The sequence below is a fragment of the Branchiostoma floridae genome, chromosome 5, assembly GCF_000003815.2.
Source record: "Branchiostoma floridae strain S238N-H82 chromosome 5, Bfl_VNyyK, whole genome shotgun sequence".
Classification (NCBI taxonomy): Eukaryota; Metazoa; Chordata; class Leptocardii; order Amphioxiformes; family Branchiostomatidae; genus Branchiostoma; species Branchiostoma floridae.
The window spans coordinates 14496925-14524414 of NC_049983.1; the positions used below are offsets into that span (position 1 = coordinate 14496925).

The following is a 27490-nucleotide window of genomic DNA, read 5'->3' on the forward strand; positions in this document are numbered from 1 at the left end:
AGATGTTTGGAATAGCTCATTAGAAATCGAAGGGGTTCAACTTCAACCTCACAAACATAAATATTTGGGTAAAATCTGCAAATTTCGATAAAGTTGCCCAAGCTATTCGTTGATTTGAGGATATCTAATTGTGTTGACTATTAAATGTGTTGCGTAGAGTGTAAAGATTGTTGGCAACTTTCAGGGGAAAAGAAAAGTGGCACAGTCAAATTTCAAGATGGCTTCCCTGGACGTCGAAGGTATCGGCTGCTGCGTGGTTCAAAACGAAGATTTGATCCGTATCGACGCCACAGTCACGTCTGGTCTGGAGCAGATAGCGAAGGAGGAGGTGGAGGAAAAACTAGGCACAAAAGTGGTGAAGCGACGAGGTCGCATCAGGTTCGATACGCCATACAAAGACTTCGCTCACAAGGTATGTGCCCCCTCCCCAACTCTACTTCTGACCACGTGCTTTTGGGGTTTTCTTCAACCACCAGTAATTTCTTATCGCAGTTAACGTCATGAGCCACTACTCAAATTGCTGCCTTTGGAGATCGTAGCATCATGTACCAGTGCAAGAAGTGTTACCGGAACGCAACCGCATTATCGTATCAGCTGAAGTTTGTTTGGACTTTTCCCTTGATCCATATGTTTACTCACCACAGATCCAAAGTCTTCGCACCTTGGAAAATCTCCACGTGGTTGTAGCTGACTTTGAGAAGGAGGGTCTGGCAACAGACAGTGACAAGGTAATGAAAAATCATGTCTAGAAAACACTGGATTTACCAGAAGTTAGATATTTGTGGAATAAGCTACTGAGTTCACCAGTCAAAGGCGAAGGCCCAGACTAGTAGATATTACAAAATATTATATATTACAAAATTTGAAAGTGTAAATCATGCTTGTGAAATACAATGTCTGAAATGATGCATTAGGTTATGTATGAGCCTTGTCTATTGTATGATTGTTATGATTTAAATGTCATGACTTCAGTTCCTGTGTAAATTTTGTGATACCAAAGGAACAGGAACCAGTAAATATCTTTGCCCATGTTCCTTTACACAGGATGCAGTACTTAAGCACTTCTACCAGCTTGCAAAAACCTTTGACTGGGGTCCTGCTGTGTGCGCTTGGAAAACCTTCACAGGTGCCTTCCCTCATGAGCCAGGTCCTCCCAAGAAGAAACAGAAAATCCAGGACTCAGCCAAAGATACGTCCAAGATGCTGGAGAGGTATGAGAACATCATCTCAAGAGAAGAGATGGATGGACCAGACTCGGACAAGACTCAGGATGAAGCTGCAGAGAGAACAGAATCAGTACTTTCAGAGGATGCACAGGACTCTGGTACAGCCAAGGTAGCGACTCAGGAAAAAGGAATGTCGAAAATGGAAATCTTCCCACTCCAGGCAGATACACAGACTAGCAGTGGTGTTCAGAATGTAGCTACAAATGTCAAGGACAAAGCCTCTTCTCCTTGTACAAATCTATCAACTGATGACCAAGATGGCACAGACACTGTACCTGCAGCAGTTGAAAATCATGGCCCACTGAAGCCCAAGTTTCGAGTAACCTGCAACAGGGGCGGAGCCAAGCACAGCTTCACCTCCATGGATGCGGCCAGGCACTTCGGCGGTGGGATCAACGATGACCTGGGCTGGCCTGTGGACTTGACAAAGTTTGACATCGAGGTTGTGTTGAACATCTATGGGGACCAGGTCACAGTGATGATAGCACTGACTAAGGGGAGTCTACACAGGAGGAACATTCAACACTTTGGACCAACAACTCTAAGGTCTACTATAGTCAATAGTATGCTGAGGTCAGTGTGTCTTGCCTTTATCAAAGAATAGCATGCTGCTAGGTAGCTATGACTATAAAGTAAAGGAGGGAAACATTAGATAGTCATGAATATGAATTTGTATTTATCCAGATGAGTAGATAAATGAAGATGTATTGACTGGAAAGTTTCTATTGTTCTCTTGTTTTGTGTTGAACTTTTGTTTACGTGACATCTGACATGTGCCATTCTGCTCCCCTTGCAGAATAGCTAATGTACAGGCTGGAGAAGTCATTTGTGACCCAATGTGTGGAAGTGGAGCCATCTCTATAGAGGTAATAAAACTGGAAATCAGCACAAATGCTTATATTCTATTACATATACACAATGTACCTGTGATCTTACTGTGCAATACTTGGACTTGATATATCTACACAATGTATTAAAGAGCCTCTTGATACCCCACCGTAAAGATTATGATATTTCTGCATATATATTTTCAGATTATCTTACTGTATGTTAACACTCTGCATGGATTTAGTGCTGATGGTTACTAACCAGTATGTCCGTAGGGTGGTCTTGATTTCCGGCAGTGCCTGCACCTGTCAGGAGACAACCATGAGTGTGCCTGTCCCCGCACCAGGGCTAACATTGCCACTATCAACAACCAGAGGAGGAGGAGCGGACAGTAAGTCATGACAACCTTAATAAAACTCATTTGTTCAACCTTTGTATAACTCTGTCACATTCCACAGAATTTCATAGAAAAGCAGAATTGTTTTCTGTACCTTTTGGACATTGTACTTGTATTCTACAGAGGAGTTCTGCCTGTGGACACCCTGAGGTGGGATGTGGGGAACCTTCCACTCAGAGATGAGACTGTGGATGTCTTCATAACCGACATGGTCAGTGCTGGGTTTTTGTACATTATATCTCTTTCAAATGTAAAAATGCTATCCTTATTCTTTAATTCATCTATTGATTTGTTAGGTTTCATGATGCACTCCCCTATACAAAAACTAATGTTGTTGTTTTTTTCTTCTTGACTGTTCCTGGCAGCCATTTGGAAAACGGTGAGCATTTTTATCCTTGTTATTTTACTACTAAGAAACGAACATTGAGAAGACTTGTCCTTGTTATTCATCGAGTTTCCAGTCATTACTGAGAAAAAACACTTGCTGGTTCAAACACTGACATAACTGTGTATTTTTCCCCACAGACATGGGTCTAAGCAGGGGAACTGGGAGTTGTACCGGCGGACAGTACGTGACATGGCCCGAGTCTGCCGCTACGCTACAGGCAGGGCTGTCTTACTCACAGAGGACAAGAAGTGTCTGAACAAGGTGGGGCAAGAAATGAGAATTAGAACTTTGATTACTGAATGCTTAATGCATTCTTCCATATCTTTTCTTTTAGAACATTACATCTCAATAAGGACTGTCTCAAAGTTCGCTACATCCTGGGATGGAAATTGGCAAAGATTTTCAGGCTATCCATCCCAAAAATATGACATGAAAACAATTTTTTTCAGTTGAAAATGACAGATTTAACAATAAAAGATCAAAAACATTGGCTTCCAATTTCCAATTTACTTCTAGTTAAATTTGCCTTTTCCTCAGCAAAGCTTTAGCCACTAATCTCAGCTACTAGTAGTAGCTTATAAGCTTTGAAAAAAGGCCTGCAATAGGTGCCTCTTCCTTCCCCTCATAGTCAGTGGGACTTCTTGAAATTTAAAACTAGAGACAGCCTAATTTTGTATTGAATTTTCCTCTGGCAGGTCTTAACTGAATACGACTCCCTGTGGTCCAAGAAGCTGGTGCTGTTCATCAAGATGGGAGGCCTGGATGCGGCTATCTACCAGCTCAAGCGGACCAACAATCCCTTCCCAAAGTTCCTTGAGCACAAGCTTCTCTCCAGTAAGAGGAAACAGAAGAAGATGGGGATACCCCGGAGTGAGAGGGTGGGAGAGCCAATCACAGAGCAGCTGGGGGAGCCAATCACAGAACAGCTGGAGGAGCCAATCACAGAACAGCCAGGGGTGAACACGGGAGAGGAGGGGATGGAAGAGAATTTGGGAAAACAGACAGAGGAGACTCCAGTTAGCAGTGACACCTCCACATAAAGGGATGATTTCAATTGGCTTTTGTTCTCAACCAGCATGGATATACTCCTCTAATAGAGAAGACATGCTTGCTTTTCTATACGCAATTTCGCTCATACATTTTTGTATTGTAGTATGTCCACAAGCAGATGTTACAATATGAAATTGTTATGGATCAATGTGCCAATATTGCTTGTATTTATTCTTGATACACAAGAACACTCTGAAAACAGTGTTTATGTAGGGTGCACAATACTTGGTGAAGAGAAGCATTAGAACCAGGAACTCTTGAAAATTCTTTGCTTAAAAGCTAACTAGTAGCATTAATCTTTAATTCTGTTTGGCAGAATCCGATCATTATTTCCAGTTTGAAGAACAATGCACATGCAGCCAAGAGTGGTTTTGTGTCTTTAATACAAAAATTAAAAGGAAAGTGTGTACAGTCTTCCACAAATAGCAGCATCAGCACATACACATGTATAAGGTACACATTGCACAGGTTTATAATATAAGTATATAATGTGTATGATACAACATCTAACAGACAAAAGTGTTTGTTTGCCAAGTTTTTAAGAGTGTGACTGAACAATGGTTTTAGACAAGATTGTTAGTCTTGTGAGATTCAGAGCAGCATCAGTTTTGACTTGTCAGCAACAGTGCATTGTGAACGTCCTCTGCATGTTTGCTATACAGTATAACACTTCATTTTTTTGCAGCAAGCCATCATCCATACCTTCCCAGTTCACTGGTGTGTCAGACAAATCGAATTACATAGAAAAGTAAGTAGGACCTTAAGATTTACAAGATATTAAACAAACCTTAAGAAAGGTAATAAAGTTTCCACGGGTGATAGAGATATATGCAGCATTCAATAACAATAAGATATCTTACAAATGCATTGTGTTGCAAGTGTTTATGAGTATTTCTCAAAAATATTCCACTTTCAGAATCGCTTGATTTATGTACATTTACAAGCACTTGACGACCAAGACTCATTGTGGTTTACATGTATGTAATATTTGGTGCAATAGAATAAATATACTGGGCTATTATTTCTCCCCTAGTGGTTTTCTACAATTGAGTTCCATTTCCTGCCGTCGTGTAGATGAGGCAGGATAGTTTTGGGCGGCCTGGCCTGTAGTTCCCGCATGGTTGTGTGGAGAGACTTCAGCCGGTAGTCCCGCCAGTTCACGTGCTTCTGCAGGCTGCGCTGCATCTCCTGCTCGCTAGGGTACGGGTTCTCCTGGACACAAAAACAACCTTGAGTTTTCTTGCCTAGCTTGCAAGCCAGAAGAAAAATAAGGAAATAGCCATGACAGAAATGTTTCTGTATAAGGATGTGTTCAAATATTCTACTTTCTTGTCACCAAACATCGTTATGTAAAGACGACGAGAAAAAACTCGAAAGAAATGTCACAAAGTGTTACAAACATGTTGCTGAACCGACAAGAGGCGTTACTCACGTCTTCCTTCATCTTGTTGATGACCTGTACGGGAGCGTTGTCTAAGAAGAACTTTTTGGACAGCGTGAGGACCTCCGCACCGTCACTTACCAAGATCAGGCTGGGCTGGTTGTCAAACACCATGTCAACTAGACCCTGAAGAACAACGTTCAGATGACATGTAGATTCTACTCTTATTCTTAATCAAAGTATATCCATTACACAGAACAAACGTGCAACGCAAAACTACACCATGTATACGTATTCCTTTTGACGGTGGTCGATAGCGGAATCAGCTTGTATTATGACTATCTGTAGAGTTAAGCTTGTAATAAGACGTCCTGTAAGTTTAACATTTATGTGAACCTTAATTGTCAAAAACGGTGGGATGAAAGTTATCTGCACTCACGAAGACTCCTCTTCTATTTAAGGACTTGATCTTGACAAAGACCGGCTTGTCTTGGATCTGTGAAGTCATGCTCTGGTCATCCTGAATCTGTAATCAACAATAAACGAAACAAATGACAATCATTGACATTACATTAAGCATATACAACAGTTTGTTACAGATTCTAGAATCGTAATTTGTATAAGTGTGTTGTCATCCCAACGAACAATAAGTCATTAGGCTGCTACGAAAGCGCATTTAGCATCAAGAAACTTGATCGCAAAAATTTTTGAGACCAAAAGTCAGCTACACGGCAACTTTGTACCTGTTCTTGTAGGATGATACTTTCCAGTGACTTGAGAACGCTGTCCTTAGACTCCGGCGTCTCTTCCTTAGTGTCGATGTTGATTTCCGGTCTCTCCAACTGCCGGACCCGCCAACTGCCCTTCCTCATCTCCGCCTTCCTCCGCTTGAAGTCTATAAACCTCTCCCTCAGGAAGTGGTGGTGGTCTCTCTTCTTGTTCTTCTGTCCCAGGTCCTTCAGCAACTTGATTGTCATGTCTAGGTGTTATGAGAAAAGACATGGACTGTAGGATATGAAGTCTTGTACATAGAAATGTCTTTAAAAAGGCACAATTTACTGATAGTCACTTTTACCGTCGTTTGCATATGTTAAGTTTTATTAGTAGATTGCATTACAGGAGCTGATTGTACTTTGAGTGAAAATTTGTGGCAGGCAACCCCAATGTACCTATTTTCGGCATTTCGTCTTTTGGTGGCGTGCTTTCCTTTGGTTCCACCATCTGCAACTTCTTTAACACAGAACAGCTTCCCTGTATAAAATGACAGAACGATGTCAATGGAATGTCAATAGCATGGGACCATGAAGTTCGAACTCGTCAAAAATGTGAACGCAAAAATGTGAACTCATAAAATTGTGAACGCACGAATTGTGTGTTCAGGGGTGGAAATCACACGCAATAGAACTGTTTGTGTTCAGATTTGCATGAAGCGTAACTTGATTTACATCAAATAGAAGAATTTCTTTATCCGTGTGCTTGATGAAAGGAATACTAGCATCTTACCGACTTGATGACGTAGATCCAGTCGGAGTCAGTGCTGTCCTTCACTAAGACCGTCCCTCGTCTGAGAAACAAATGCATTGGTTAGGGAGTTATTGGCACGGACACAACGTTAGGCTTAGTTTTGAAGGTCAAAACCTTAGATTTTGTCATGAAAACACAGCGTATTACGGGGATTCTTGTGATAATTGCGATAGCAAAACAGTGCAGATCGAGGAATTTTTTACGGATAAAACAAAATATATGGCAACAAGAAGTGCATTGTAAAGTCATTTTTCACAAGCGTCAATATGAGATACAATGATTCTGTAAAATGCCACCCAGTACCTGATATAGCTGAATGTCATTTTCTTTGGAACTTTGTGCAACATCTGCAGAGGCCATCCTCTCATAAACCGCAGGCTCCTGTCAAGGAATGGAGAAATGGAGAAAATGGATTATTTGTGAGTGTGCTGTGACTAGTAGTAGGCATCCTTCCATCTACTGTGACTACTTGGTAGGAAATTCTAGGAATATGCACAGCAAAGTATCCAAGTCTTTGTCAAGTTGAATATGTCGCTTTTCGGTCGACACCACGGAAACGGAATTCATCAAAAGACTTTCGTAGACTTACCCTAAAAATGCAACTTGAGCCTGCTCCTGTTGGGTGAGACCTTTAGTCCTCGCGATCCTTTCGAAATCCTGTGAAGAGATTGACTTTATTTCGCAATTCCATCGAGATGCGGGTATTTCGGAAATCTAATCTTTTCACACAGTTTCAAAGATATAGCCAAGTAACAAACGTTAAAAATAGTTATTTTTCAGTCTTTGTACCAAGTGACTAAACCAATCTCCTTTCACTGTTTCAAACGGCTAAATGTGAAAATGATATATAACCTATCATTGTCGTGTATAGGTTGCTGCATTCTAAAATTCACAGTTGACTCACCCGTCGTTGTATGTGGAGAAGTTCTATCGTCTTCTTAGCTATTATTGTGCTGCATTCTAAAATTCACAGTTGACTCACCCGTCGTTGTATGTGGAGAAGTTCTATCGTCTTCTTAGCTATTATTGTGCTGGTGTGAGTCGTGCCGTCCAGTATGGCCTTGTCCTGTTGGTAATGGAATAGATCAAGCCACGTCGATGCCATTCAAAAATACCTCCATTCTTCATGGAGGTAATAATAGAATAACAGACAGAGAAACATCAAAATCACAATGTAGGCTAGAGTTTTGTGAAGATGAGTCGCTCACCCCAAAACAGTCCCCCATGTGTAGGAACCCTGTCGTCCGATATCTCCCTGCTGCGTCATCCCACTCACACTCCATCGCTGAGGAAAATACAGCAAAACGTTATGAACTTGTTTTCATCACGGTCAAATGCTTTGTCATCACGGAATACTCCTGATACCACAAACTGCACAGCTAACGCAGTCCATAATGTTTGGTAGTGATTGTCATAGTTTACTGTAACATTGATGGCAACAGTTTACATACTTTGTGAAAGAGTTTATGTTGAACAGATACTTGACAGGTATAGATGTACATATTATAAACCTTGTACCTTGCCCTGAGAGTATAAAGTACACCGCCTCCGGTCTGTGGTTCTCTAGCACGATGACCCTGCCACGCCCAAAACTGGTCCAGCACGAAAAGAAAAAGACAATTTGAAGATCAATGATATGAAATAAGTCTTGTCGCTCACACAATCATATGATCCACTATTAGTGACAGACGTTCTCTTGTAGAATTACGTCGTCTTTCATTTTACAAACATCTTACTTTGACGCCTCGTGGTTGGTAAGTAAAGAATACTAGTAGTTGCGCGTACCACTGATAGAAGCCAGTCTCCGTCAGTTTCCTCTGCGCCTCCAGCGGATACTCAGCAATGGTCTTTCTAATGATGGAGTTGACCGCAATACTGGCCTAGACGTGATAAACAACATGTTATTGTGCTATGATACATGTTTTATAGTTTGAAGGCACATAAATTGACAGTCAACTCACGCAACTGTCTAGATTTTGGAAATGGCTAAGACATGACATGCAAATTCGTAACGTTCCATATGTTTTACTGTTTCCAAAATCCATCCAGTTTCTTGATTAACTGGTATCTTGGTGATATTTTATCATATATTCCAATATCAAAGCATTACAAGTTTACAACCAATATTGTAATTTCAGTGAGCCATAGCTGTGAAATATGCCTTACATGTTTGGTTTCCTCCGTGGTCCTGTTGCTGGGATCGATAGACAGGATCTCTTTAGTCTTGTGCGAGACACGGACGTCCTGGAACAATCATATATCAACAATCAGGTAATAGCCGTGTTGTGATATCAGTAATATCATCAGTTATAAGACACCCCTCCACTATTCCATGTATTAGTCTAGCCTCAGCCCTTTTCTGTAACACCACACTGGACTTCCACCTCTTCACCTCAAGACCCGAGCGATGAGCACATATTTGTCACCTGTTTCACTAACCACAACTGAATAAATCATCCAAGAGAGGATTTCCAGTCTAAGTCTGTTACCCTGCTGAAAAATTAGAGTAAATGCGGGATGTATCACAAGTTTGGTAAAATCTTTTTATTGCGATTTAACAAAGAGTAGCCCTTTGATGATTGACGTCATCGCTCACCTGTTTGTTGGCCTTGAACGCAGTGACGTCAAACATCGGTTCGTTTTTCCTCTCGTCCTTCTTCAGACTGGCGGCATTTCCCGCAGGCCTCCGTATAACACCCTGTTCGTCAGCTCTGGAGCGGAAATCAGGAAATAATGTTCCCGATTATTTTGGTCATGATAATTTGAGACTAAAACTGGGCATTTTTGATTTGATAGTAAAAGTAAAGTTATCTATCATCAATACTGCTCCAAGCTTGTAAAGAGATTCTTCATCTGTGTGTATTATTCTTCTTCTGGAGAATAAATGTGATAGCAACCCCTTTATCACATTTATTCTCCATAGAGAGAACAAAGACTCTTCTTCTGGAGAATAAATGTGATAGCAACCCCTTTATCACATTTATTCTCCATAGAGAGAACCAGAATTCTTCTTCTGGAGAATAAATGTGATAGCAACCCCTTTATCACATTTATTCTCCATAGAGAGAACCAGAATTCTTCTTCTGGAGAATAAATGTGATAGCAACCCCTTTATCACATTTATTCTCCATAGAGAGAACCAGGATTCTTCTTCTGGAGAACGTAAATGTGATAGCAACCCCTTTATCACATTTATTCTCCAAAGAGAGAACCAGAATTCTTCTTCTGGAGAATAAATGTGATAGCAACCCCTTTATCACATTTATTCTCCAAAGAGAGAACCAGAATTCTCCTTCTGGAGAATAAATGTGATAGCAACCCCTTTATCACATTTATTCTCCAAAGAGAGAACCAGAATCTCTCCTTCTGGAGAATAAATGTGATATTAGGCCTGTTCGTATCAGTATGGGGTTAACGTCACTAGCTCGCAGCATGCAATCGTTTCCGGAATTAAACACCACACACGTTACATTTGGGTGTAATATATTGTCCTTGATTTGGGGAGAATCTTTATGAATGTTACGTACATACACTTCTGTTGGTTATATAACGTCCTTGATTTGGGGGAAACTGTATAAGTTTTCTCCAGAGCTGAGGTTTGTCCAGACGAAGCGCCCCTATTTTGCGAACATGAGACCGGAAAAGACGTCACAGGGTACTCCCCCAACTCCGCGGGATGGAACAAAAACATAAATCGGCATGAAAAGCCATCTGACTTTGTCATAGAGAACTCTTAGAGTTCGTCAGGCCAGGTAGGGACAAGGTAGTTGTTTTAGGTTGGGACCCCGTCTTACGTCCCTTCCGAAAGACGAAAGCAATCACTTCTTACAACATGTCCGAACCTAGCCGAGCTGAACCGACCCCGGAATCCAGACATCGAACTCATCAGGCCCACAGATCCATGGAATTGGATCCAGATGGGTAGGCCACGGAGATTTTGGTAATTTACATACCAGATAGAGTCGGAACACAGTTAACTTCAGATTCTAACTGAAAGGAAATTTTATTTGCTGACGATGCACAGCGAGAGGAAGCGAACGTGAAACGTGGGAAGGTGAATTCAGAAGTTTCACCGTTTCACAGACGGCACTTTGTCACCAGTCGTCTTCCAGAGCGTTTCAAATAATTGAAGTAAATAGGCATTTTCCTATCATTTTTTGTGGTAAAATCTGAGAAAAATACCGATACATGTTGGTACGCAGAAGTTGACAAGATATGCAAGTCGTTGTTCCAGAAACGTGTACAACAAGACGAGCTGTATCCATGATGTGTTCAAAAATTCAACAGAAACACGGGACTGTTATTCCAGAGATGTTTAAGACCTGACGAGATGTAGTTATGGTTTGCGCAGTACTGTACCTGAAACACAGGACTAGCACATTAATTCTCCAGAAAGAACCCTGGTTCTCTCTTTGAAGAATTAATGTGATAAGGGTTTGCCACTAACTGGCAAAGACTACACATGTCATTGTGTCCGTACCTTGGTCTCCGTACGTGCTTTCCGCAACATCCTGACTCGGCGAGTACGGTATGCACTTTCTATTGGTATACTTGTATTAGTTCACACGCGCTACTCAACAGTACGATTTGCAGTGACATTCATAACTATGCCACTAGTTAACGAAGGCAATACGCCTGACTTAAAGTGATACATAGCTCATACGTTGTTAATGATGTTAATGGTGAGATCTAACCGTCTTTATCTTTGATTTTTTAAATGGACTCTAAGTCGGAACGGAATTTGCGCAAATCACGAATCGAGACGTCGCACAACGACGAAAACCGAAAACGATTGCATGCTGCGAGCTAGTGACGTTAACCGCAAACTGATACGAAGAGGCCTTTATCACATTTATTCTCCAGAAGAAGGATCCTGGTTCTGTCTTTGGAGAATTAATGTGATAAGAGGGTTGCTATCACATTTATTCTCCAGAAGAAGGATTCAGGATCTCTCTATGGAGAATAAATGTGATAAAGGGGTTGCTATCACATTTATTCTCCAGAAGAAGGATTATGGTTCTCTCTATGGAGAATAAATGTGATAAAGGGGTTGCTATCACATTTATTCTCCAGAAGAAGAATTCTGGTTCTCTCTATGGAGAATAAATGTGATAAAGGGGTTGCTATCACATTTATTCTCCAGAAGAAGAATTCTGGTTCTCTCTATGGAGAATAAATGTGATAAAGGGGTTGCTATCACATTTATTCTCCAGAAGGAGAATTTTGGTTCTCTCTTTGGAGAATAAATGTGATAAAGGGGTTGCTATCACATTTATTCTCCAGAAGAAGAATTCAGGATCTCTCTATGGAGAATAAATGTGATAAAGGGGTTTCTATCACATTTATTCTCCAGAAGAAGAATCCTGGTTCTCTCTATGGAGAATAAATGCGATAAAGGGGTTGCTATCACATTTATTCTCCAGAAGAAGATTGTAGTAACACTTATTTGGTGAATTAATGTGATATAAAAACCTAAATCCTTTATCACATCTTTTTCAGTTATCACGACATTTATTTTATATACTTTTCAGTGCTAAATAAATGTGATAAATAATCAGGTCTATGTGTGTGTGTGTGTGTGTGTGTGTGTGTGTGTGCGTCTTTTCTGTCCTCTCCGCAGATACTTGTACTTGAGCGTATAATACGCCTGGGCTGGATACCAGACACTGCAGTGGTTGGTCTCAAAGGTCTTCTAAATTACTCACAACTACCCTACCGGTAGTGCATAGTGACACATGGTACAGCAAGTTTTCTGGCTGTTTCAGTAGCAGAGTATATTTCTACAGGGATAGGTAGCTAGCCCTTCTCCTATTCGCGAACAGTATCCTCCTGTGTCGGGAGGCAATGGAGTTTGCGCCATGGTTTGTTCAGTTCGTGGTTGGGTAGCAGCGCCAAGTGTGGCTGCAGACACGTATGGCCTAAACAGTGAGTTAGAAATAATGGATGGTGTACATGTAAGAGAACGTCCAAGCAAGATCGTCCTTGACACTTTCAATCCATCGTAAATCAGCACCAATAATCTCTGCCTTGTCTGTGAGAGACGATTTAATTTAGTAGCCGTTCACACACGCACCTGTTCACATCCTAATGGCTTTATTTACAGGCCATAAATCCATCCATGCCTATCTTATTTGCACCAAGCAATCAGCAGCATTTGAAGTTTTTCTACTGAAGAATACAGCACGACTATTAAGATTCCGTCACGTCTTTCATTACGTAAGTCATTCTTCAATCCGGATATCTGGCTATTCTGTGGTTGAGTCAGCCATTTGGAGTGCTGACAAACTCTCCTTGTTAAAGACGCACTGTTTTCACGATATGTTTGCTTAAGCAGAAGGGTTTGTTTAAGAAGGAAACGTTATCTAGGTACTGGTTGTTGGGCAGGCATTGTGGGCCTGTCGCCGGGCGTTGCTGCTTGTTGACACGGGGGTCTAGATAAACAGAGTTTTCGTCTGTTAGGACAAGATGATAGCAGACCTTTTCAAACCTCTGGCCTATTTTGGGATAAATACAGCGCAAATGTTCCCCGCGCGTGCCACGCGAGCTCCCTGGTATAGCCACATCTTTAGTGGCTAATTTCTTGCACAATATAACTTCAAGTGGGCTGGTTTTGTATTTTCAGTGTTCTAACGAGGTGTTCTTCATTATTTGATTTTCGGCTCATGAAGACAGGTGACAGATAAACCGTGCCTTATGTGCGGGTACTCCATACAGAAGTTGTAATGAGGCTTGAAGGCTTTAGGCTACCATTCAGGCCAAATAAAGGAATAAACTGGACTTTGAAAAATCATCCCGCATTCTTTTTAAATAGACCGAATCAAGAACTCGTATTGGTGACAATGTTTCGAAAATAAGTTTTTGGAGACGAGCATACGTTTATGTCAAAACATTCGCTACGTTAAAAATTGATTTTGGTGCGTAGATACGAACGATTGCCCCCCCAAAAAAGCTGCACAACCATATATTGACGCCATCGTCAGTCACATACATGTAGCTGAGAAAATTGCCAGCTTATATAACGTTGATGAAGTTCATAGGCATGCCTTTACATCTAGAACGGCAAATTGAGCTTTACCCTGGCACGTAGACATAACATGTAACATTTCGCATTTTAACTCTTCTCGACTTGGCATGTGATTTGATAAGAATAGTTTCCAGTAGAAGATCACCATGGTGACCGGGTTGCCTTGTGACCGTTCCTGTTATGTTGGCTCTGTGAGCTTGAGTGACGGTACGCTAACCCTGCACTTGACAGCACCGTAAATTCCCTCCAAAAATAGCTTCACCAGAGGTAACGGTTCATGATGAGAGACGAGAAAATGATTGGTCCGTCCTTTGTTCTTAATCCCACCTCCTCGCACGTTTTTGCAAACGTTGACTTGAACACAACCATGCATAGTTTTCGTGTACAGTAATCAGTGTTACACATTAAACTCATGTGGTGGAACACATACCTCAAAATGTTTGTAAACAAACCGTACTTCACACACCTTCCGACAAAATGTTTTGAATTTGACCCGACTTTGAATCTTGATTGTGGCATGCTAACAGTTTTAACGAACCTTGAAATTTCACGTGATTTCACAAAAGCTATTAAGTCTTTTTTTTTATTTGCACAGTGTGAACGTGAGTTCAGATGTGAGATGACCTAAGTACAAAGGGTTTTTGTTCCAACAAAGCTTGGATCTTGACAGAGTCAGGACCGGGACCGGCACGGGTCAAACGTTGCCAGGTAGAGTGTCGGTGTCGGGACGGGAAGTATGCGGAGCCCCCTCGGTTAGAGTTTACTCGGTCACAGTAATGGCGCTCTATCAGCAGCTGGTTCTATTGTGGGGCGACGTTTTCTCGGCAGGGGATGTGTACACCTGAGACGATTAGTTCAAACAAGGAAACACCAGCAACGTCATATCCCTTGGGATGGAAATAATGTAAATATGTACGGACTCTAACATTATGGTACAGTAGTAATGCCGAACGAAAACTCAATATAACGTTCCATGTAAACTAAAATTTCATGTAAACAGAGAAAAAAGGGTATGCTTTGTACGATGTTCGTTAGGCTTTTCAGGTAGCTACGATTTTTTCGTTAAAAAATCTTGACAATGTTTTAGGCTATGCTACTTTCGTCAGGCTAATGTGTATTGCCTTCCTTGCATGGTTTCAAACGCTCATGGGCTGTGCGGGGTTGTTAATACGCTAACAACGTTTGGACTTTGGAGTGAGAAATTGTCCGTTGTTTTGCTGAAAGTTAACCCCTAGGCAATATTACGATAATCACGCCATTATTATTCACTGACAACAAAGGCTTCTAGCAGGAAAGAAAAGGAAATCATATTAGCTTAGTTCAAAGCACGTTTACACGAACACAAAACCCACTGCCATGATTACAGTATCAACATTATGGGCGGTATTTCAAGAGCTTGTTCTCTGTAAGCCATGCTCGGACGCTGGCCGGCAACCCGAGTCGTTTTTGCTCGAAAATAATCTCTATAAACCACCTCTTGGTACATGGCAGGTTCCAAGTGGCTTAAAAGCGTTTGGCACCAAACCTTGTCCTATCAAACAAACTCGCATTAGACTTCCAGATAGTAAAGACACAACTCCGACGTTTTCGAGTATAGAGCAAACACAGACTGGTGATAGCGGGCAGGATCTGAGAAATGACCCTGTTACATATTTGTACAATGAACCTGTAGATTGGTACGTAACGTTACACAGATAGATTGGCAGTCAGATAAGTCTAATTTTAACTCTTCTGAAACTGCACTGATTTTTTGGCCGATCGAGCACGCGATATATTTTACACTTTGGACTGCACTGAATCTGAACAGGTTCCAAACTGTACTGTAAGAATGTGTATCAGAGACCAAAGTACTACCAGGCATGCTGTTAACTCATTACAAGGCATAAATAGTGAAGGTAGATATACGGAAAAGACAGATACTATCTGAAGACCAGACTTACACTAGAAAGTGATCCAGATGGAGGCGATGCAGCAACATAATTAGTCTTCCGACTCTGCAGAATTTTTCGAGATGTATTTTCTGTATGAGAAGGATAAAGAATGAGAAAAACAACTGCAACATGACAATGTTACAAAGAATCATTACATGGAAGGAGAAGGATAGCAAGGATATAAATTCATCTCTCTACAACTCAATGTTTGTGACAAGAAACGGTTTGAACAGCTACTAAAAGGGTACATTTGTTACAAATATTCAGGAAGTAATTAGTTGGTAAGTCTATTCAGAGCACGGCAGTATGTTTGTAGCTAACATACCAGCCCAGCCCTAACGACATCCTGCTCAAATTCTCACAAACGCTGACGTACAAAACTTCAATGTGAACGCCAACATCATGGGCACAAAGGCGCAATGTTTATAGTACAACTAATGTTTGTGTCTACACCATGTCGCTGACTCATACATAAAACATTGCAGATGGAACATTGACAAAAAAAGAGGGACGAAAAATATACACTTTAAAAACTTACCTCAGGTAATGAAGGAAGAGGTTTGGAAATGCGAGGGAGTCCTTTGCTCTTTTTGCTACTTTTGGAAGAATGCTTTGACTGGTGAAGTTTAAGGATTTGCGGCGGTCCGGACGACGTCTGTTTCTGACTAGTTTGATGCAGTTTCGGAGTTTGTACTGGATGTAGCTTTGGCAAATAGTCGTTTTGGGTTGATCTTAATCCTTCCTTGGAAACGACGTGCACTTTAGTCCGTTTTTCCTCTATTTTAGGCAGCATGGTCCAGCTCCTTCGGTCCAGCTCGGTGTGTTTAGAGTCCCGGCTGTCGTGCTGTGCTGCCGACACCGACGCAAACTCTGCCTGCTTCTTTCTGCGGCGCAGCCGAGACTGCCCCATAAGTTCTAACGCTGCCAGAGCGCTCTCCTTCCGCCTCTCCGTGTCTAAAGCCTCCGCTTTGGACGAAATACTGAACCTGGGGCCAGTTGAAGACATCTTAGGCCCTCCTTGTTTACCCAAACCGAGGTAGACTCCTGCGCTGCTCATCCCGGCCGACATGAAGGCATCACTGACCGTACCTGCGGTGTGACCTGACGGTTTCACCTGTCACCCCACGCAGCGCACAGCGCCCTCTCCGGTATTGTCAAGCACCTGTGGGCACAGAAAGGCTGATGTTAACGTATACGGCCGATAACCTTACAAGTGGCACGGCTCTCCCGTGCCACAAGGTCCCAGGAACAATGACCAACAATGTTGTGCGCTCCCAACAATGGCGACTGGGGCTGCCGACCGAGAACTCGTGTCAACCTTCCGGGTTGCCGTTGGTAACGGACGCCATGTTCGCGTATTGACACATGGGCGGACGCACGTTCGAGCCGCTGGGAAAGTTTAATTAAAATGGCATCAGCAGCCATCAAGCATGTGTACGCCCTTGTGTGAATTAGCACACATGTTTGCACAGTGCGTGTCGGCTATCGTTTACATGCTGCTAATATCTCCTTAATCAGGCTACTGGCTGCTGGCAGGTGCCAACAGGTGGGAATAGGCTGGCAGGTGCCTACAGGTGGGCATAGGCTGGCAGGTGCCAACAGGTGGGCATAGGCTGGCAGGTGCCAACAGGTGGGAATAGGCTGGCAGGTGCCTACAGGTGGGCATAGGCTGGCAGGTGCCTACAGGTGGGCATAGAGTGGCAGGTGCCTACAGGTGGGCATAGGGTGGCAGGTGCCAACAGGTGGGCATAGGCTGGCAGGTGCCTACATGTGGGCATAGGCTGGCAGGTGCCTACAGGTGGGCATAGGGTGGCATGTGCCTACAGGTGGGCATAGGCTGGCATGTGCCTACAGGTGGGAATTGGGTGGCAGGTGCCAACAGGTGGGCATAAGGTGGCAGGTGCCATGTCAGGAGTTTTATCTGATCCTACAGATGCTACTGGAATGAACGTTTAAAGTTTCAACACTGATTTCTACAGCACAAATCATTGGTTATCAAGTGCCAATTTAGCCCTCTGTCGAAAAGTTCTTTGGCTTTATTGCCATTAAAATTGTGTTTATTCGCCAACATGACGTTATGTTTTCTTTCAGAGTTATTAGCTTAGCGTATCAGGGAAATGGCAAAAACGTGTGAAAAATATGCACATTTATCAATACCGTCATAACATGCCTATTTTGTATCTTTGGTACAACGTGTAGCTATTACCAGAAACGTTACAGAGGTTCTTTGTTCCGTGCACGTCGTCAGGACACAACAGAGTAGTTCAGGATCAATGCCAACCTTGCGGGCACACTTGATGGTTCCTCAGCGTCACGAGTGTCCCATTTTTGCCCGTGATTACGGTTGCGCGGGGCAGTATCTATCTAACCAAACACAAACCGCCCAATGCACGGGGAGAACAAACAAAGTTGTGACATATTGCTCTGGCCTTGGGAGAAACAGATCAATTAGGTAAAACGTGAAGTTTAACCAAGGCGCGCCTGAAGCGATAATCCGTGAACAACACGTCATTTGTCTTTGTTAATTGCCATTTGAAGTCAACGTTATGGACGTGTTTCAATTTAGAGTGTATTTGGTTAAAGGTGATGCTTTTAAAAGTCGTCGCCAAGCAGATGGGAAGGCTGTTGCCCCTTTTCCACACGAGGGCTATTTTAAACACACAAAAAAACAACTTTTTAATGAACAAAAAATAAACGTTATTATCAATTCACTTTTTATCAGTGGAATCCAATAACACATGAACTTGCCACTAATTCTTCTTTGGAAAAAATGTCAATCGCGACAAAATGGTTCAGAAAAACCTTATGTATGGTTAGCAACTGCATCTGCCTTGGAAGCGGCTGATTTGAAGGTTTTTACTAATCTCCAAGCAGATCCCACGGCGCCATAAGATAGTATCAAAGCTGGCCAAGGAGTGTAGCCGGCTAAGGGAGTCAAACGGGCAGTTTGATACTACTAGTATACTTTACGCACCGTGGATCTGGTTGTAGATTAGGCTTTTACCCGCATTTCTCGCGGTGACAGTAAAACAACTAAGAGAAACGGAAAGACTACTGCACGGTCTAGCTATACTAATGTCGTACTTCCTGCGTCTTTGTGCATCTTCATGACGAAACCGACTAAAATTACAACATACCGGGTAACCCTGTAAGGCTCCGTCTGCAGTGAAAGTAGTTCACTTCGCTGACCAGTCAAACCGTGGCGTGGGATTATGCGTCATCATCCGATGCCGGCTTTCCCCTGTCATCCCCCACAAACAATCTTTGCGCTCTATTTGATAAATACACCCACAGCTCTTGCACATCATTTGAAGTGGCAGCAAGAAATGCGCCCTGCCTCGTAGCTACGTAAACTGTTTTGTGCAGTAATGGCCATTTCATGTAGCTGGGTGTTAAGTGGAGGCCGGAGTTTCGGTAACGGTTGTTTTAGTTCTCATAGAGGTCAATCTTTCGAGGACGAGATTGGGCGACCTGGTTTGGGTAGCAAGTCACAGACGCTTGGGAAGGGATAGATTAAGGACCTTTTCAGCAAAAAAAAAGACGGAACAAAAGGGGCATTATGTGTAGTCCATATCAAGACAAGCTCAGATAAATTTCAATGCAGTTTTTCACACAACCATTTTATTCTCACAAAATTCCTGATGTTACATCTACCATACGAAGTAAAAACAGGGATATCACAGCAGCATAACACATGAAATAACACTGTTTCCTACATAACACTGTTGTCAAACACAAACCACACAATCGCAAGTACACGCACGTATCATAGACATGTCACCGTATTGAACACGAATTTTATACAAGTATTACTGTTTGTAACGTTATATTTACTTCCTTGGCCCATGTACAGAATCTAGATCAACTGATTGAACGTATAAATCATTATTGAGTAAGAAAAATATTGATCACTGGGAAGACGGGTAAATTTTGTTTCAACCTTACCACTGACATTGACATCAAATACAACACTACGATAAACAGACCAGCCTAGCACCAAATATAGTGTATCGGCAACCCACAAAAATACCATACAATGCACCGCGTACAGCTGATAGTTTTCACTGTCATTTCTCCTCTATCCATTTCATTACATTCAAGATTGTTCGATTTACAATATGAAACCATACATACAGAAGTACATACATACATACATACAAAACATGCACAGAACGTGCATTCATCTATGTACATTATAATCTCAGTTTGGCAACTGCAAGTGTGACTTTTGGTTAAGTATCACATACAAACCCATAAACCAAATACTAAAAACAGATCACATAGACACCTGCCCATGCTATAAGGTACATACAGGTTAATGATTTTCTTCACCTGGTTTCACATGCATTAGAATTAAGATTAAACATAACAACTACCATTGAAAGGGAACTTTGTTTTTAAAAAGTAAACAGAAAATAAATGATTGAAGATAGCAGCAATTGATGCGATAAAACAAAAGATAACAGCACAAAAACATAAACAAGGAAAGGAAACAAACATGTCATAGCAGCAAATGCAATCTACCCCAAAGTCTCTCCGACCAGAGTGTTTCAATTAACATAAAGTAGACTAAGTATTCCTTGGTTCTTGTTCGTCAATCCGTTTGAACCGTCTTGGCCAAATCAACATCGAAAAGAATTCGTTCAGAGCATCAATGAAAACCTTGAGTGGGATATATATACATGCACGGGGGTTAATAACTGGACTTTGAACGTTATTGCATAGTTGGTAATTTAATGGTATACAAATGTCTGACTGTATGTTTTGATAAAACATATTTTAGATGACCCCTAGGCCAAGCTCGCCGAATCGTCCCCATGGTATACGTTGATTGGTCCACTGTATATACGGTCCATAACATTGATTGCTCTATGTCCTCGGTCCATTGCCCAACCCGAGCACCGTGCCCTTCGACCCCATGCCGTACCGTCCATCTGAAAAAGATGATGGCAAATATCATTAGTCCAAAAATCGATCATTCTCAAGACATTCTTATCATGGAAGCTTTGGACTTTAGAACACCCTTCTAATTTATCATTTCTGTGGTGCTGGCATGCTGTTCTGAACATTGTAAAGGTGTGTTGATGTAGTCGTACATGTAGTTTGATTATTAGGAAAAATGTCGTCAGTTTCCCCTGATCTCTAACTCATACAAGATTCCCATGTCAGTAGAAGAGCTATCTGTAGACTTCACATAGATCGAAAGAAAGAAGACAAACCATGGCATGCCAGAAATCTAGAAAGGCGCATTTACTATTATTCTCACAAGAGTTTTCTGGTAATTGGCAGTGTTTTTCCTTGCTCTACGTATGAAAAACATGCAACATGCAACATGCAATTGTCTGATGGATTTTGTGATTAGAAGTCATTGTTTTATTGTCGTTGATTCCAGTGAAAAGAAGGACGACTACACCTGTACCCTCCAGGGCCATTCCATCTAAAAACTAGAAAGTGGCGGCCAGGAAACATTTCGCCTCCCCTTTTGTTCTTAAAACACTGTTTCCTTTCAAGTCCTCGTAAAGTATGTCCTTTCCATTATGTTGAGGGGGAATGAGCCTGGCCGCCCCTTGTCAACCTTTTTCAAATGGAATGGTCCTTCGCTTCATGTACCTAGATATACTTATCCATGAGCGTGAAGGAGTAACAATTGCCACTCCCTCTGTATTGAAACCTCTTGAGTGTATCCTTGCCCCACATCTCGGAATAGTCAACCTTACACTTTGTGGGCTTGGGTCTGTCCAGTTGCCAGTACTTGAATCCTTCCCGCGCCCTGTCGTTGTAGGTGTTGCGTTGGGCCCATCGTGACGCCGGGCTGGACTTGGCTCGTTGCTGGGACTGCTGGCGAGCGAAGTAGTCCCCGGGGATGTTACCGTGGAGCTCCTGCACGATCAGGCCGCTGAAGTCCCGAGGAGGTAGTCTGGAGACTTTGCCTTCGCGATAGTGGAAGTTGCCGTGGTGGTGTGGGTTTTCTGCCATTGTAAGGGCTGCAAGGAAGTAAGAGTGCGATTAGAACTTCGGTAGCTCAGATTTAATCTCCAAGCAGATCCAAAGGTAGAAAAAGATAGCATCAAAAGCTGGCAGAGGAGTGAAGCCGGCCAAGGAGTGACCGTCTGAATCCCTTTAGCCCCCATCATATGCTTGGAGATTTAGAGTTCGGTGACTCTTGGTGTGGCGACGAATTTCTGTGCAGACCCACAAAATGAAAAGGCTACGTCAAGCTTTTTGTGGTCACTTTGGGTCCACGTTTACCTTCGGATTAACCAGGAACGGAAAGGAACAAAACTAATGCAGTTTTCTGTCGATTTATCACATCAGAGACGATAATCCAGTCATTATACGATTGCCTAAGCACGGCAAGTTGTAATTAATGTCTCAAGTTTTAAAGGCAGGTTATCCATGGATACTGTAATGCAGCTATGACATCGGCATGTCGCCTGTGTGTCACGCCGCTGGCAAACACTAAATGACGTTATTTGGTCAGAGGACAAACAAATTGTCAGATAAGACCTTTCATTCGGAATTTGTCTTATCAGGGCAAAGGTAGTACCCGTGTGTAATGACGGGTATTGAGTCAATAGCCTGTCCCACACACGGTGGGTATATTGAATGATGAGGCCTCACAAGTGACATGACTGTACCGAACCAATAACGTTTCTACACAACAACGCCGTCTGTTGGCAGAAAACATTACTACTCCCAACACATATCGTAAGAAGACGTCCAGGTCCGTTGAAGCCAAAACACTAAACTGTAAACACACAATCCTAACGTGAATAGCTGGAGTGTTTGTAGGATTAACTACGTGGCTTCGTGAGTTGGCAACCGACTCCGGACTTGGTAACCCTGTACTGTGCATGTCACCAATCTGTTTTCACATGTTTGGTTGTTCGAACAACACATCCGTCAACTACATACAAATTGACGTGTCCCTCGTCTGGTCGTGCTTTGTTTGCGGTGTCATTTTCTTTGTTTTGTGATTTTCCAGAATTCTCCACAAGACTAAACGTATAATTCACAGATGATCTAGTCTGCACAACTGTCAAGCGACAGACAGACCGACTATCCAGAGCAAAGAAACCACAAATAAGAGTCAAATAAGTGAAGTACCCGAGACTACCAAGAGTAATTTCCTGATTTGGGACGTGCTGTGCGGTAGTTATGTCTACCGCCAGTGTTTTGTCCTAGACATGTAATCCTACATTCATTTTCCAACCCCTTCTCTTGACAAACCCCACAGCACGTCTTGACCCCCTCACGTGTTTGCCCAACACTCAAGGTAGAGTCTTAAAGCATATCTTATTCTGTGTGGTGCCGTCTTACCTTTCCTGGGGTCCTTATAGTCTATAATGTTCAGCCCTGGCATTGACACGGTGAATGTTGTTGCCTGTAATAAAAACATAACCAAAACATCATGAATTATTATGGGCGGAAAATACAGTAGTACTGCCAGTATCTATTGGGTCCATCCCGAAGACAGAAAGTAGCTGTGATTGAAGTTATGACAATCGCATTGCAGTGTTTCAACAGTCTATTCATGGAGCCCATTGTAGCAATAGAGCTTGCCATACATTTTACTCCCGCGCTGGCAATAGACAAGTGGTTTTCCCTGTTGTTTCTATAACGCAACTGAAGTGTGCTCAACTTAAATGGCTCGGAAACACTCGTTAGCCCTTCACAGTTTGCCAGAACACATGAAAGATCACAAGTAACAAGGAGCAACACAAGCCATAAGTGTGCTACGTATCAAATCCACATAGAGCACCCAGTTTGCTACAGGGAGAACACATTTTCATTGTAACCAGCGGGAGGAAAATTAGGGCAACTGAATTCAAAGCGTTTGTTGGGCAAACAGCTATGACAAAGAGTGAGCCTGGACAGCGTTGGTATTGCCTGTTGTTGGATAAACCAACCGTTTAGCACCATTACTGCTCCAGAGATTCTGCACTGAAGGAATTTGACGTGAAAAAAGTCACGCCAGCAGCACGTAACGTTTTAACAATAGACTTTAGCGACTGATTAGTGTAACAAAAGAAATCCTAACAACAGAGTGAGGGATGGAACAGGTGGGACTACATGTACAGGTGCACTCACGCCCACCTTGTGCTTCATCTTGGACCAGTGGTCAGTATCTCCCCAGGACATCATGACTGGACTGTGACGGGACCAGAAGGTCATGCTAGAAAAAACATCAAAAAGAAAACACCAGCCTTAAGATAACTTCGAGTCTAGGAACAATCGAATGGAAGTAGAAATGGCGATAATGGGGAGTTGAGCAGTGTAAGAAGAGTTTACTTACTTGGACTTGCGAGGTTGAGGTGGTAAGGCGGCTAGATTCGCCATGATGAGATAGAAAACTCGGCCTGTTGACTTTGGTCAAAGTTGAGCGCGACCACTGACAAGATTTGCAACCGAGAAGTTGGATGGTAGCAACCAGAGCGTGAATGGACGCGGCGTGCGCGGCGCAGCCTGGACCCGGCTCAGGCCCGGTTACCAACAACAAAAAAGTCGTCTGATTCATCAGGTTTCCCCTCGAGCTCGTGTCACCGTGTGTATACTTAGGGGCGATCCAATGTTGGCGAAGGGGAGTTAGGATATATCCATTTTCTGACTTACTCTTCCAAGCAAATTGGTAAAGAAAGACAGATTTATTCAATAAAAAAGATCACAAACTGTTCGACAAAATTCCCGCATTTTTCAATAACATTGGAAACTTTCAGACAACCCCACTAAACTGAACGGTCTTTCCCTGCACACCAAACACCGCACGCTTTGTGTGATAAGTAGATGCCTGTGATAGGTTTTCGTTGACCCATTGTTGGGTTTACTCAAAGGGACAACCTATGAATAGGCAGACCAATAAAAGAAGACTAAAACAAAGAGCGTGTGTAGAAGGGGTGTGACATTCCGTCAGTCCCCAAGCGAACAGACAGGTAGAGCTCCAAATCACCCAATCCCTTCAGGCGTGTTGTAGATTATATCTTTCTCGAAAAGATAAAAGTGGTCGCGCATTTCCCTCTTATGATTCTTATATCGTGATCAGATTTTTCTTCTCGCTTCTTTTATGAGCGAGAAAGACGTTAGGTAAAGACAACAGTAGGATAATGATTACAAATTTCGACCATGTTGTAACGCTAGACATGTAAGTAGACCATTAAATGCTTCACTCTGACAATTGAGGTTATTGCTATTCTGGCTGACTCATGAACAAACGTGCAAACTAAACTTTATATTTTACCGTTCGATCAGTCAACTTCAAGGGTTCGTCTCATTCCCAATCAGTCCAAAAGATCAAGGAAGTAAGCAGACAGACTAGTTAATGAAGCCTATTGACAACATAAAGCGCTTCGGACGAGTGTGTGAAGAGCCCACTTGTTCTATTGAGTGTGGAGGGCAACATCAATTATCGCCATTTGATTTGTGTATCGATAAGGCACTCTGAGAGCAGTTTCTCTCAGTGCGCAGTTTCTCTCAGTGCGCAACTGTAGGCTGACCTTCCACGGCGTCAGGTCATCACCATGGTAACCCAGACGATAAGTCAATGCGTCGGGTTACTTTGAGTCTGTTCACAAGTGTCGGAGTGGAGAAAGCGTTTTTCTTCAAGTCAACATGAATATAACGTTATTTCTTGCAGCCTTCAAGAAGGTCAAAACTAATTCACGAAACTAAATGATCACACCGCTGTCAGGGATCAATTGAAACAAAATACTGCAACAATAATTACGTACCCCAAGCATAGTATTTACTAAACATTAACTCTCTATATAGCTAACTACAACATTGTACAACCCAGAAGAAAGAATACATGGCAGAGGTAAATGGTACAAACCTAGTGCAACGTGAGCTTGTGGAAGAACAAAGCAGAACTCCTTGGGTAGACGCACACAAATGCTTGTTATTACTCTGTAAACTATCTTCAAAGGTTCTGAGGACCTGCGCACGATTGTAAGTCATTGACAGCAAATCTTTGGTGTAACATCAAAACATGGTACTTGTAAGATTATGAGATTATGAAAATTCTAATGACAACCATTATTTGGGGTGATCTAATGAAAAATCTAATGAAAAATCTAATGACACCAATATGTGGAATGAATTGAAATAACATGTCGCAAGAGGATACCTTTGTTCGTAACTTCCATGTAATCCTTTTGGAATAACAATAATAGCCATACAGCAAAAAACATCCCAAGCGGATGTAAGTAGATTTCGTGTGACCGGTTGTAATTATAGACAAGATAAGACAACCCACTTTTACCCGCATAATAATCCTGACGTTTTTTTCGCAGAGAGACAGTAGAGGACATATACTAGTACTTGTGTTCATTGTTCGGCCATTCCTTCTTTTACTGGTCTTACCCGAAATATACCCTTTAGTTGGATTAACTCTCCACATTAATAATTTATTTCAAAATTTTCGATCACAGAGATAGCCAAAAAGTCTTCAGATCACTCAAGAATTCAACGACCTATTGAGCTTTTTGTCATGCCGACAAAGAAAGCGTGATTGATTTCTAAACTTCTTTCTCTGTGGCCTGATTATAAAATCTTGTACAAACATTTTCTCATGTGCCAGACATTCTTATCGATTCTCCTGAAGACGGGCCCCACACAAAAATTCTCTGGTGTAGCTTGTCTACACATTTTCACAACAAAGGAAAGAACCTGAATGAAACCACCAGCTAAGTGCCAAATGAATGGCACGAGTATTGCAAATATTTCTCTTATTCCAGATACATATTAAGTATTGTGTTATTGTGTTAATCAAATATCATATTTGTACCGTAGTGACTGGTAAATTTTGTTAGAATTGGGCCCGAATTGAAAATTACTGTGCCCCATGGGATATAGAGTTGACAACAGTTTTAGTAAAAACACACACGATAAGATGCCATGCGTTACACTGGCGATCCCCTGAGAACACGCGGATCCGTAAAATTAACCTATCTAACAATCGGCGTACTCATTCAAAGAGAATCATACACTACATTACCTGCAGCATTCCCAGCGCCCGCCATTTGAACCATCCTAAGATGTTTCACGTGATACAATAATGTGACACATGCAGGCATACGGGTTTCTCCGGTAGTAACCGCACCCAAGCGTATCCAAACATAACAGCACAATATGGATCCAGGTGCTATATACGTTTGGTGACGGCAGGTGAACGAAGTATGTCGTCTTCTGAGTTAAATCAAATTAACATCAAACTCAGAGAAGCCACGAAGATCATCGGTTATAACGTTACATTGTAGAACAATACAAGTCCTGAGTAGTGACAATGTTGCTGCAATACTATAGAGTTAATCTGTCCGTCTTTCATTCTTTCTATACTTCTCTTTTACTTCTTAAGAAAACTAGTATTTTTTTACAAAATAATCATATCCTTTTAAACTGGCAGTAGTAGTGAGACTATGGAGAAGATCCTGTATCAAAGCACGAGGGTTCATAACCGGTTACAAAGTTGTAACCGTTGAGAAGTAATAAGTAAACGACATATCATTTCATCTTCCTGACCATCGTTCTTATGGTCTGAAAAGTTTGAAATAATAATATTAGAAATGGTTATTATTATAATCAGCATCACAAGCCATCCCCGTATCATTAACTCTCTTAGACTGTAGATTCTGAATGTTTCATTATTGATTTTCAGCCTAAAAACTTATAGATATACATGATTGTTTTAACTGGCCTCGTAGAGGAACTTTTGATTTCTGTTGACGACTCCCCTTAGATTGCATTCA

The 27490-nt window shown here is 42.0% G+C and overlaps 3 protein-coding genes across 5 annotated transcripts; 1 reads left to right on the forward strand and 2 right to left on the reverse strand.

Moving 5' to 3' along the window:
* Positions 1-4905, forward strand: LOC118415548 (THUMP domain-containing protein 3-like). Its single transcript, XM_035820231.1, has 9 exons — positions 1-412; positions 645-728; positions 1045-1799; positions 2023-2092; positions 2330-2445; positions 2575-2662; positions 2817-2830; positions 2977-3100; positions 3535-4905. The coding sequence occupies exons 1-9, from the start codon at positions 218-220 to the stop codon at positions 3877-3879; spliced, it is 1791 nt and encodes a 596-aa protein (XP_035676124.1). The 5' UTR covers positions 1-217; the 3' UTR covers positions 3880-4905.
* On the reverse strand, positions 4164-27403 carry LOC118415547 (cyclic nucleotide-binding domain-containing protein 2-like). 2 transcript variants are annotated; one of them, XM_035820229.1, is made up of 17 exons: positions 26740-27403; positions 16288-16911; positions 15759-15838; positions 9391-9505; positions 8961-9038; positions 8580-8674; positions 8313-8386; positions 8003-8079; positions 7777-7860; positions 7384-7451; positions 7098-7175; positions 6774-6834; positions 6440-6521; positions 6014-6249; positions 5710-5796; positions 5322-5456; positions 4164-5101 (listed from the first exon to the last, which is right to left on the reverse strand). In XM_035820229.1, the coding sequence occupies exons 2-17, from the start codon at positions 16816-16818 to the stop codon at positions 4919-4921; spliced, it is 2064 nt and encodes a 687-aa protein (XP_035676122.1). In that variant the 5' UTR covers positions 16819-16911; positions 26740-27403; the 3' UTR covers positions 4164-4918. The 2 variants fall into 2 exon arrangements, with proteins under 2 accessions (XP_035676122.1, XP_035676123.1); XM_035820230.1 differs by lacking the exon at positions 26740-27403 and having other exon boundaries at positions 16288-17198.
* LOC118415553 lies at positions 19343-24910 on the reverse strand. 2 transcript variants are annotated; one of them, XM_035820237.1, is made up of 5 exons: positions 24046-24910; positions 23847-23925; positions 23070-23133; positions 21360-21733; positions 19343-20683 (listed from the first exon to the last, which is right to left on the reverse strand). In XM_035820237.1, the coding sequence occupies exons 1-4, from the start codon at positions 24087-24089 to the stop codon at positions 21360-21362; spliced, it is 561 nt and encodes a 186-aa protein (XP_035676130.1). In that variant the 5' UTR covers positions 24090-24910; the 3' UTR covers positions 19343-20683. The 2 variants fall into 2 exon arrangements, with proteins under 2 accessions (XP_035676130.1, XP_035676131.1); XM_035820238.1 differs by having other exon boundaries at positions 21467-21733; positions 24046-24902.
* Positions 27404-27490: the final 87 nt, after the last annotated feature.

Excerpts from the sequence above, each read along its gene's own strand:
- LOC118415548 (XM_035820231.1), top strand. The coding sequence starts at position 218 with ATGGCTTCCCTGGACGTCGAAGGTATCGGCTGCTGCGTGGTTCAAAAC. Across the intron at positions 2,093-2,329 it reads GTGGAGCCATCTCTATAGAG|GGTGGTCTTGATTTCCGGCA; the intron begins GTAATAAAACTG and ends GTATGTCCGTAG. Across the intron at positions 3,101-3,534 it reads ACAAGAAGTGTCTGAACAAG|GTCTTAACTGAATACGACTC; the intron begins GTGGGGCAAGAA and ends TTCCTCTGGCAG.
- LOC118415547 (XM_035820229.1), bottom strand. The coding sequence starts at position 16,818 with ATGTCGGCCGGGATGAGCAGCGCAGGAGTCTACCTCGGTTTGGGTAAA. Across the intron at positions 9,506-15,758 it reads CATCTGGATCACTTTCTAGT|AGCTGACGAACAGGGTGTTA; the intron begins GTAAGTCTGGTC and ends TTTCCGCTCCAG. Across the intron at positions 5,797-6,013 it reads GTATCATCCTACAAGAACAG|ATTCAGGATGACCAGAGCAT; the intron begins GTACAAAGTTGC and ends TGTTGATTACAG.
- LOC118415553 (XM_035820237.1), bottom strand. The coding sequence starts at position 24,089 with ATGGCGAATCTAGCCGCCTTACCACCTCAACCTCGCAAGTCCAA. Across the intron at positions 23,134-23,846 it reads GGTCCAAGATGAAGCACAAG|GCAACAACATTCACCGTGTC; the intron begins GTGGGCGTGAGT and ends TTTTTATTACAG. Across the intron at positions 21,734-23,069 it reads CTATAAGGACCCCAGGAAAG|CCCTTACAATGGCAGAAAAC; the intron begins GTAAGACGGCAC and ends ACTTCCTTGCAG.